Source organism: Chelon labrosus (assembly GCF_963514085.1).
Source record: "Chelon labrosus genome assembly, chromosome: 15".
Classification (NCBI taxonomy): Eukaryota; Metazoa; Chordata; class Actinopteri; order Mugiliformes; family Mugilidae; genus Chelon; species Chelon labrosus.
Window position 1 is genome coordinate 19,060,820 of NC_140348.1, and position 12,214 is coordinate 19,073,033.

The window sequence follows — 12,214 nt, forward strand, 5'->3', positions numbered from 1 at the left end:
AGTACAATATTCTTCCATTAAGGGGATTATTTACTCTCGAGGGCACAGAGGGTCAAACACAGGAGAGGTACCTGTTATTGAGTCATGCAGCTGAGAGAAAATGATATGACTTAAGTTACAGAAAGGTTTAATTTTCCTCTAAAAGGGTGCTACTTTTTCCTCTCACTCAGCTGATCAACCGTGAGTTAGGCAACTATAATTTGATAAAGATTTAAGGGAACAGTAGGGATAAGTAAGGGATTTAAGAAAATAGCATGTTTTGTTTGATGCTGAAAGTTAAATGAGAAAACTGTCATCACAAATCAGCTCGTCTGGCTTTATTTAATCCTTAAAAAAATAAACGTCTCGCTTTAGTTCTGCAGTACTGTAAGGACACAAGAGCAGTATTTTAGTCAAGACAGCAAATAGGTGAATTTATTAGATAGGAAAATATTACCAAACATTATATTTATTCCTTTAAGCAATATATGAGGATTAAAAAATACTGATTATCTGGTTTCTCAAATGGGAAAATGGGAATGGCTGCTTTTCTTTATCGTTTTATACCTTCTTACATTGAATATCTTTGGTTTTGGATTCTTGGTTGGACAATATAAGCAATTTAAAGACAAAAAAAAACATTTCTAATGACCAGTATTCAATTCTGACATTGAACAGACAAGCACATTTCCTGTATTGTCTCATTTCCAGGTACATCTTTCATTCTCTGCGTGTCTGAAGGCACCGAGGCCCCCGATGGGCTCCAAGCAACCCATCTGTCCAGGAATCTGCCGGTCCGTCTGGCTGTCTGACTGGCTCTCCACAGGTGTGTCTGTCAGTCCCTACGTGATGCATGTTTCTCTTATTAAGCCACAGACGAGGATGGCGGGAGCCGGTTGCAGCGTGAAGGTTGAAACTATAGACAGAGAGCGACACTGCTCCGAGTTTAATGATCCACTATAACTACACCTATTCATCTCAGAGCCGGGAAATGTCATGGAAATAGTCCTCTGCGGAAGATCCTGCGTCATGCTAAATCCCGTGTCCTGACACTTCTCATGTATAAAAGTGAACAAACACGCAAATTTCTTAAATCCAGACGGTGCTTAGCGTGAAGGCATTAGAGAGCTCACAACTGAAAAGTGTCAGCCACGACCACTTGAACTTATCAGGCAGAAATTTCAAGCTCCACATCTCATGCCCGATCAATAAACATCTATACAGCTTCCTTTGCCACAAACAGTAACACGCGCGCCAGGTCTTGTTGCTGCTGAGGATTGGAGACAAGTGAAGCCGAGCAACAGCAGCAGCAGCGGCGGCGGCAGAGTCAGAACAGAGACACCCAGAGTTAATGAACCCTCACCAGTCAGCATGGCTGTCCATCTGCTTTCATAATCCCCATAAACAGCAGGCCACGGGCGCTGCCCAACCAGCCAAACACACACACACACACACACAAACACACGCACACAGCATATTGTCATCCTAAATAGCCTACGTGATAAATGAGGTCTGTGCATGTGTTTTATGTGTGCATGTGTATAGGACTGTGTGTTTTGCAGGCCGGGTGGAGGTTCATACGTCCACTATATTGCCCGTGTGCCTTAGCTCAGCTCACCGGCTAATCTAAGGGGGCGGCGGGGAGAGGTGAGCGCGAGGTCGGCCGTCGAGCCCATCTGGTCAGCAGCAGGTAAGAGGCTTGCAACACACACCCGCTGACACACTTGATGCGCGTGTGTGTGTGTGAGCTCATACACTTAAATCTAACCTTAATTACATGCAGGTACATCTGCCACATTAGCCCTCATCCCCTCCCTCCACTTCACACATGGCGCTCATTTAAAACGATTCCTAACTCTTTCCACGGCTCACGCCTGCTAGCGTGTTTTTTTTTGCAGCGCACATTGCGAAACACCTGCCGCGGTGAATGTGCCGGGTGAATCAACCAAGTTTCCTCCTGTGCAATCAGAATGGCTGCCAGAGCAAGAGGGATGGGTGTGTGCTCGAGCTGCGCGGTGATTGAGACTGAGAGTGTGACCCCGCTTTGACCCATGCAGAAGAGGGAGTAATACCTACAGTTGGTATCCCATCAGTGTGCACCCGTCCCCCACACACACACACACACACACACGGCAAACCAGAGCCAAGATGCGCCTGTCAGCCCTTGATTAAGACCTGCATCCAAAGCGAGAACAGAATCTTTACTGTGTGTTTGGAGGCTCCCAGTCAAAGCCTCTGGAGAAGAAGTAAGAATTAAGTCTTGGAGCTGAAGACGGGTGGAGGAATTAAAGGGTGGATGAGGCCAGATCTCATTCTTTCTCTTTGCTATGGTTGCGATCCAAGAGTCTAAGCAGAAACAGGGATTATTGCGGCTACTGTGGCTGCTTGTATGTGACTGCATATGTTTTCAGGACGAAGCCAGATTCTTTCCCAGCAGCATGATCTTTAAACTTTAAAGAGAAAGGGAAGGTGCAGGTAAAAAAAAAGAGACAATGAAAAGAGAGAAGGGTAAAAGGTAAAAGTAAAGCGCAGGGATGTGCCCTTGTTGACCTGTGATTAAGTGGCCAATCAGGGCGCCATTACTGACTAGGGCAATGAGCTTAAGAGACAAACATGATGCTTTAACTCCACAACAGTCGCTGCATTAAATAACACAGCAGCCCGCTGCCAATCACACAAAACCCATCAAGCCCGCCCATCCTCGGCACACACACACGCACACACATTTACAAATACGCTCATTAAGCACCATTCGCCTTGATTTAAAACAGAAAGGAGGAGAGGGGGGGAGTAAAAAAAAATAAAAATTGTAAGTTGTTTGAAAGTCCTGCTGTTGCCTAGCTGCCTGCCATGCAGACAGAAGGACGCAGGATCATTTCCGTTCCCTTTCTCAGCCAGAGATTTGCACACGTACGCTCAATACGCCCGTCTCTCCGGGGAGGTCTATGTGTCATTCCCCTACTTTAGACACACCAGCTGCTCGGTGTGTGCTCTGCGGTGCTAAGAGCCCCTTCCCACCTCGCACAAGCCCCCAATTGGCACCCACATCCACTAACGCACAGGCATGACAAAGCTCCCTTCGTTCCCCTCCCTTACCCACCCTCGACAACCCAAACTCCCCCCCACACATTCATAAGTACCTTGAGGGCAGATGGGACCCTAATAAGCGTTACACTCAGAGAAATGGGATTTTTCACACTGCCTTCTAAAGAGCAATTCCCAAACTCTGCCAGAGAGCTGGGTAGAAAAAAAAAAAATGATGGAGTGAGGGAGATATGGATGACAGAGGTTTCGTATATGTGAGACTATAAAGCTATAAATACGCCTGATGAGACTATCAAGAAACTGAAGGGAGAGGAAGGGGAAATGGGGACGTGCGACAGCAATTCATTAATGTGGATGTTGAGGAATGTGGCTTTGTATGCCAAATTCATTAAAGAACCAACACTAACTGCCACTGCCATCTCTAATGGAGCACATTTCCTCTCCTGACGGAAAGCGTGTTATTAGCGCGCTTTAAGAAGAATTTTCTTCCAGTCAGCCAAGCCCACATGACACACGCAGACACAAACAGACACAAACACGAGCATTAACAGATTGGCTGTGGTCTGAGCTCGGAGTGGACTTGGCTCAGACGCCTTTTTTGAAGACAAAAAAGCCTCTTCTAAGATGATGGGAATCTACATAGTCGGGAAAAAAACTCCTTTTTTAGACAAGGACACACGCGGAGTGTTGGACCACAGCATAGCCAATCAAATGCTGACACTGCCTCTGATCTATGGACTTCAGTGCAACAACTTCTATCGTGTGTGTGTGTGTGTGTGTGTGTGTGCGCGCGTGCATGTGTGTGTATGTACGTGTGTCTATCTCAGGGTAAGGGGGTTGCTCTGGATCTGGCATTACCCCCCGTGGAGAATCCTGATCCTATTGGTCACGACGCTCAGAGTGCTGCTGAGATGCTTAAATGAAAATTCCTGCACTAACTCACTCACTCCTCCCAAGTGACCCTGCAGGTCTTCCTCTATTATACACATAAAAATGCTACCTCCTCGTCGGGAGGATGTGTGGCTCCGCTTTGCATGAGTGGGTGCATGCGTGCGTGGGTCGGGGCGCGTGTGGGTGGGTGCTGTCTTTTTGATGTCAGCTGTCACCGAGCATATCTTAGCATTTTAATCAGAGCGAGAATGGGGGATTTGTGAGCACACAAACAGGTGCGCGCTCATTTGCACGAGCGGGTTACGTAAGAGCAACACACCTCTAAAGTGCACATTCACGCAAGTATGGCTCCCGCTGAAGTTGTGAATGAGTGTGTGTGTGTGTGTGTGTGTTCTCTTGCTGTCCCCCTTTACCCCACACAAAGGGGCAGAAAAAGCTTTCTGGAGTCTCCTATTCATCTAAAGCACAATGGAACCCCACAGAGGTTTTCTTCCTGTTTCCCTGTCTGCTCCACCCATCTCCCCCCACAGGGCAGGATGGAAGGGCAGGGGGTACCCTGTCCTGCCGGCAGAGCAGCAACTCAGCTCCCATCTGCCACCGAAACTATCCCTCCTCCACACCAGGTTCATCCATCCATCCATCCCCCTCTCCACTTTTTTTTTTTTTTAACTCCACTTGTTGCCTATTTCAAGAATAGTGCCAAAAAACTTTTCCACAACGTAACCTTCACAGATCAATGATAAAATATTCATTTCTTTTCTAAAAAATATATAAAAATATAGCCCGACCTTGGAATAGACAGCTCAGTCAAAAACATTTTAAAAAATCCAACATTACTAGGTTTAAATGTTCTGACTTAATTGAAGCATTCCTGTTTTTCATCAAGAACGCACGCAGGCAGGAGGGACCATCTGCTGCGAGGTAAACAATGTTAAAACCGTGTCATGAAATATTCCAACACCTTCAGCTGCTGATAATTATATACAGTATTTTTGTAAGCTTTTTAAATAACGCATTCGGAAGGAGTTGGCAGGCTCGGCAATATTGATTAGATCATTATTACCCCGGACTTCAAATACTCTGAGAACATATTGTCTTTGCAGAAGAAAAATAATGACCTGTGCTTAAAACTATATTCATCTCGAGGCTGCCGATCTCTGCTCGAAACTTTCCTCTGCCACTAATTCATCTCCTCGCTCTTTATAGTCAGCTCCATCCTCCATTTACCTCTCTGTTTTGCCCTCCTACAGCACCCTTGCTGTTAGCTGCAGATTTATGGTCCGGCCTAACATGCACAGTATTGGCAAAGCATTAAACATGTCTACTCTTAATACTGTGAGCTCTCTCCATCGATAAGAGCCTTAATAAAAACATCCCCCTAGTGGATTTGTGAGTCTCTCTTCGCCTCCTCCCTCCTCGACAATATCCTCCAGTGTTTCTTGTTGCTTTGCTAACCTGGTCCTGGTGCACGTCTCCTGCTTTCCTCACTCTTTTCCACTTTTTTTTTCTTTTGCCCCCACTCACAACCTCATTGTCTGCTTTGTGCCAGGGGTTTAATGATGCTTGAATGCCACTGCTACGGAGTTTTCTTCTCATAAAGGATATTTAAAAGCCATGCCCTGAGATCAATCTATCTCAATGTGTCTCTCACAGACTCATTTCTCTTCCATCTCTTCTTTCCGTTTTTTGCCTCTTCACGTTCAGACGGATAGCATTACCCTGCATAACCCCCGCTCTTGTTCGGTTCACACGCATCATCATCCGCAACCGCTCACAGCTGCAATTCGCACGCCTGCACGAAGCTGCCACTCTTTTATCTAGTCTATAAATGCCAATTGGTGCCCTAAAATCCCTCACGACCTCCCGCAGACATCAGGGTCAGTTACACCAATGAGAGCCGAGCAGCTGTTCCCCTCCCACTTCTTTCCCCTTTTGCTGTCTCTGATGTCAAGGATTTGAGCATCATAAGCACATTTTAAATATTAACAAAGACCACTTTGCACGTATGAATAATACAGCAGAGAGGGCAGCGGCTGGCCAGCGATCCCATCCACTGCCGCCTGAGGGCCATAAAACTAATGCACTGCCTCGGGACAGTGTGTGGTCTGGTCTGGTTTGATCTGCAAGCAGGACTCGCATGTGGAACTAGTCTAGCCCATAACCTGGCCCGAAAAAAAAAAAGAAAGCCGTCAGTCTGTTTATTTATCACGGTGTCCAACCACCTGTCCAAATCTCTGCAGATGCAACAGCCTGGCAGCACTTTTGTTATGACTACATGTTTCAGAGACACTTTAATCTAATCTGACATCTCAATCTGTTGAGCGTCTTTGAAGCCAAATCTGCTTTGGTGTTTGTCTGAGGTTCGCTTTGTTGTCACATTCCTTTCGCTTCCGTGCATCTGAAATCACACCCTAGCCGTCAGAAAATTGCAGAATTCCTCTGACCAAACTGTAAAACGGGGCAACAAATATTTCAGAAGCTTTTTTTTACTAGCTCACACATTACGCTGAAGAATGTTAGACTTCAAGAGGATTCCCGCACTTGACACAAATGAGACAGAGGATTCTTTTTAGTGTCACCATTCATCCACGGCGCTATGGGAGTGTCTGACATGCTACGCTCCCTAACTCCGAACACTCGGCTGCCCCTCTGCTGCTTCGCTAACCTCAGGCTCGCTCACCTCCTGTTTTGACCTCCCAGTCTGCACACTGGTCTCAAGCCCCCCACCCCGCCTCCTGAGGGCCTGCTGATCACCCGGTCTTCTCCAGATCGCAAACAGTACGTCGGTTTTCTAATTCTGATGAAGTCATTAATAATGACACGCACGGAGCGAGGCAGTGGACAGCAGGGTAGTTACTCCAGACAAGTGTTCCTGGCAGGCTGGGTAATTAATGTGTATGTCAACACAGAAAGAGGAGCACCACAGCAGAAATGTGAGCTCAGCACATCCACAATACAGGCAGAAACCGAGACAGGAGGGATCTTTAGAGGGAGGCGACGGAGGAAAAGGTTTACACACAAAGGGAGAGAAGATAAATGCAATCTGTCTGTCCCACCATGCATTCCCTAAATATATCTCTGCCTTCCTCTCTCCTAGACAGAAACTTTACTGGGGCACACTGTGCTATTGTGCCCCGGTGTCCCCCTCCTCCTGGCCCTGCTCCCCTTACAGGACCTCACTGCGGTCCTTAACTGTTTATATCAACATTTCTCATTTCTCATGCAAGGATTTCAGAGTCGCCCACAATTTTAATAAACGTAAGCTGCTTTTCTGCCTCGCCTGTTCAGGGAATAACACACACATGAGGACCTTGGGAGGTACGGCGGGGGTTCTTATTGGCGTTCAAAGACATGTTGGCATTCTTGGCGGACAGTCAGCGTATCCTCCCGAAGATTATTGCTGCCACTGAGTTTAAAAAACGAGGGTCTTCACAAGAGGGTCATATTTATTTCTCAGAGCGGTCTTTTAGGAGGGCTTGTGTGGATTCTGCACACATTGTTGTTGTTCGCATTGTTCTTTTTTGCCTACTGTAAACCGAGCTTAATCCACAATCCACTAAACCCTCATATTTCTTGTGTTTCAATCAGATCTGGCAAAGGGAGGGCAGGAGAGGTTCAGACTCGCACAGCACTAGGCTGCACCGAAAGAAATCATTAATCTAACACTGCAGACGGGGAGTGTCACCTTGGTGTCCAGGTCTTGTCCCATCAGCTCACCAACAGTGACCTGCCCTGTGTGCCAAGCAATTTCATCTCCATGAGAGCTGGCTGCTGGCTTTGATGGCATTAACACTGGGCAATCCGCTGATAAAAGTCCGCCCTGCCCCGATCAAAGCACGCTTTCTTCCAGACTGAAATTCTGTCTCCAATAAAATAATGATTAAAAAAAAAAAAGGTATAAATGGTTTATGAGCACAGCATTTGAAAAGCAGCGTGTACACCCAGGCTTAAAACAAGTGTCACTAAATTTAGAATGTAGATTGCAAGCGGGGGAATATAATAAAAAAAATCTATTTCCCCAAAGCACTTCAAGTGTTCTCTCTTAGTTTTCACAAGGCTTTGCTTTTTTCTTTTTGGAGAGGCCAAGAAGGCATGGAGCAAAACCTTAATTACTCCCTGCGCACCAGGGGAGTTTGATTTTTCCGCTCCAAGTAGAAAGGAGAGCTCTGAGCTCAGGTCTACTGTAAGACTGAAGACTTTGCTGTGGGTATAAAAAATGCTGGTCAGCAGGCAACACCAGACATCTGCACTGATCCAGCAAAACTACATCACTATAGGCTTTTTTTTTTTTTAGTTAAATTCCCATGGACCCGAATCTGTGGTCTGAATGCAACTCTGAGGTTGGACAGTTTAGTAATATGTAGAAAGTCTGAATATTTTATTTGACTGCATCAGTACACAAATGAATAAAAAAACAAGCACTTTGCATGTCTGTCAGCATAACTGTGTTTGTGCGTTGTGTTGCGCAAGCATTTCCCAGTGATTTGAGATCAAATTAATATTTAATTAAACTTACCAGTGCCAGACACGACATAACCCCCGACAAGGAGGAGAAGAACCAGAGGACCGAGACCTTGGTCACGCTGCGTCCGAACAGAGTGCATCTTTTCCGGCTACGCCGTCGCGAAACGTCCCGGTTTGTCCACGCAGCGCGACCTCTGGAGCTTCTGACACACACCAAGTGGATCTTGTCCAACCAAGTCCTGGATGATTTCTCAAACAATCGCCGACGAGGCCAGCGACTGAATAATTGAGCTGGGCGCCGCTGTTACGTTGAATAGTTGACTCTTTGCTCTTAACGCCAACAATCACGGTCAAAACACATCCATCACAGCAGCTCGTGGAGGTCTGGGGATGACTGAAAGGGCGTAATTTCCGTCCGTAATCAAAGTTTGAGGAGGTCCGCAGATATCACGACGTGTGAATATAAAGAAACAAACTGCCCGGACTACTCCTGGTAGACTTCATTTCCAGCTCCACTTCACTGGGAGCCGTATGCGCAGAGGCGCAACGAGAGTCACCAAAAAGTTTGACGCATCGCTGCTCTGAACGGAGAGGTTCAATTAAACGACAGGGTCCGTTTCCCGGTAAATAAAAACTTGGTTTGTTGCCGTAAAGAAAAAAACAAAAAAAAAGTGCCACTGGGTGATGCTGTCAGGTGGCCGCGAACACCAAAAACTGGACTCCCGAGTTTGCTCTGGACCCCTGACTGTCTGGTCTCGTCCCCGTCCGCAAGGTGTAAACATGAACACGGGGATCAACGCCAGCCTCACAATGCCAGCCTCCGGACTACCAGTGCCCGCCTGGCCAATCACGTATCATCCTCCTCCTTCTCTCAGTGTGAAGACTGAACAAGTGAAGGTAAACTAGGAGCAAGCGAAGGAGGAAATAGATGGGAGGGGAGAGATAGAAAACCCGGACCCCAGAGCGCACAGATCCGCTCTGGATTTAGCAGGCAACAAGCTTTTACTGCAGAGCAGGACTGAGCTTGTGAGGTAGTTTTTTTTTAATCTATCTATCTATCTATCTATCTATCTATCTTACATCAAATAAATGTAAGAACATAATCGCCATCCCCCCTACCCTCGCTGCTCCTATCTAATATGAACATAATCTGTCTTGAGTCCATAAAAGAAGCAGTCTTCTCTTTATGAGAGCATATTATTTCCTGTCAATCCAGCCTTCCCGCATCCCTGGGTCACATTTTACCCTCAGCGGCCACAAGAGAGCAGCCTTTCATAAATGAGACCATCTGCAACCAGGACGGGAACTGGCATGGATCTTCTGCAACACACTTCATTGTGAAACTGGATGGCGCCGTTAGTGTCTGGTGTGGACACCACGAGGGGGAACGAAGAGGGAGGTGAGCATAGCTTTGGCATTGAAGCAGGGTGTTGTAACTTTGTTTTTTCAAAGCATTGCCTGACTAGGCAACAAACTAAAGACTTTCCATTTCAAGTATTGTTACATTGGTGATGAGGTTCCAAAGACGCAGAGATCACTCGTTGTTTAAAACAGGGCTGGAAGTAATCTCCCATTGCTCAAGTTTATTAAAGTGACCTTCATTGACCCCGATTTGTCTGCCTCTTCAGCCCTGGAGACGGTCAACACTGTTGTGTTGATGCCTCTCCAGGCTGAAAACACATCAGTTCATTTGCCCTTAAGATGTTCCAGTGAGATACCTGCACGACATTGGATTTTAGAACAGCTGCTCTCTGTAAAGGCTACGACTAAGTGAGTATATGAGATGCACATGGGGGACAGACTGAAGAGAAACCCCTCAATAGTTGAGTGGAGAATCGTTTAAAGGGGAATGGCAGTTTTTTTTACAACCTGGACCTTATTTCTGGCATAAAATACGATCGTTTACTCACCCATATAACTTTGGTGTCATTTGGAGTCGTTTGGAAGATATTTAGATCCAGCGGTGCACCGTGTATATCCATATAGTGGGAGTGACTGGGGCACCGAAACGCAGCCCCTAAATAACGCATCATCTGCCGAGAAACTCGTTAATTCCACCAATATTTTGTTATGATACGCTAGTGCTATTCCCTGTTGAGTCCGGAGTTACCTGTTATCATCATCCGGGGTCTGTAGATTGAGCTACTAACCTCTGACGGTCGGCTTGTTTACCTGTAATTTGCTACTGCTAGTTTCTGGCAACATGGCTGAATATTTTTCCGATTCTGAGGTTGTGGACGACGACTTTGTTTATGATGGACGTCCTTACCGTTTTGAACCAGAGTATACGGATGAGGAGCTCGTTGAAAGGAGGATGCGGAGAACAAGTTTCGCAGCAGATAGTGCGTTATTTAGAGGCTGCATTCCGGTGCCCCAGTCACTCCCATTATATGTATATACGCGGCGCTCCGCTGGATCTAAATATCTTCTGAACGACTCCAAATGACACCAAAGTTATACAGGTGAGTAAAAAACGGTAATTCCCCTTTAAGTACGGACGCTTCCATACGGCACATGAGGTCTCATTAAATGGTTTGATGATGGTGACCATGATATTAATCGTACACCAAGGTCTTCACTGTCACCAGATCTCAACCCACATGAACAACAATGGGAGATATCAGTGACTAGAGCTCCAGAGACGTTAAGATCCTCTGTTGAGTATCACAGAAGACGTTCTCCAAACTCAATGCTGCGGTTTTCTTTAAATTTTATCACCCGTCCGCTGCTTGATTTGCCGCCAAACAGAATAAATACAGATTATCGCTTTGCCCAGCATTACTCCCTATGTGCAGTATCGCTGTTTGGCTAATATTCATTCCTTCTGCTCTGACTCACACTGGTGGTCAGTGAGGGGAGGGTTTATCCTTGCATGACTTGTACCTTGAGATTAAACATGGAAAGATTAAATAAGGTACATAAGAGTATCAGAGTGAAGCGCAGAATGTTTAACATGGCTGGAGGCAGACACGATGCGGAGCCTACAGCAAGGCCATCCCTTAAGATGTGACAGTAGCTGGCAACAGAACATCACTGCTGTACTCTGCTCAAATCCAACTTGAAAGGTCATAATCCGTCTGGACAAGTGATGACTCCCATCGCCTCCCTCCCTCAAATGACAATTATCCAGTTTCTTGGAGCACAGAATACACTCTGTGTTATTTATTTAGTCTCCCTTTTTCTCTTTATTGAGACTGATGAGAGAGAGAGAGAGAGAGAGAGAGAGAGAGAGAGAGAGGGGTAGGAGGAGAGTGACATAGACAGGCATGGAGAGAGAGAGACAAAGACAGAAACCAGCGAGAGAAAGAGAGGTTATGCATGAAATGAGGTTTGCAGGTTGTGTTTGAGGCAGACTACACTCGCGGAGCTGCAAATGTATTTTCTGTTTACATGTCCGTGCATGTCGTAGATACTGATTGTGTTTTTCCGCCACTTTTGCAGCTCTGCTCTTCCGTATAATATCTCCGCGCTCTGCATTATGACTACGCTGAGTGTGCGACACCTAGCCTTTCATTTTCTCATCACTTAGCGGTGACTCATGGCACCGAGGTGAGGAGCTCATACGACGGCTTTTAAATGGCTGAATTTGGTGACACACTTCCGCCAAACTCGATGAGGTCATGCTGGATGTTAGTAATGTTGCAAGCTGTAATTAGACAATTTGTCCCTTTGTTCTTTTTTTTCCCCCCAAAACATATCTCCAATTACGTTGGAGATGATGACTAAATTGAACGTGCCATTGGTTATTATTTTGTTCTATACTTTGCTAAGACTAATTGAAGAATAGAAGTCAAGGGCACGCCACGGAAACCTGGAAAGGGAAGCTGGGTAGATG

At 46.1% G+C, this 12,214-nt stretch overlaps 1 protein-coding gene across 1 annotated transcript in view; it reads right to left on the reverse strand.

The window, feature by feature from the left end:
- unc5b (unc-5 netrin receptor B) overlaps positions 1-8,704 on the reverse strand; it is a 46,209-nt gene extending 37,505 nt beyond the window's left edge. The window contains exon 1 of the mRNA XM_084561326.1: positions 8,432-8,704. Coding sequence (XP_084417452.1) covers positions 8,432-8,519 — 88 coding nt within the window. The 5' untranslated portion in view covers positions 8,520-8,704. The remainder of the gene's footprint in view (positions 1-8,431) is intronic.
- Between the last annotated feature and the right edge of the window lie 3,510 nt (positions 8,705-12,214).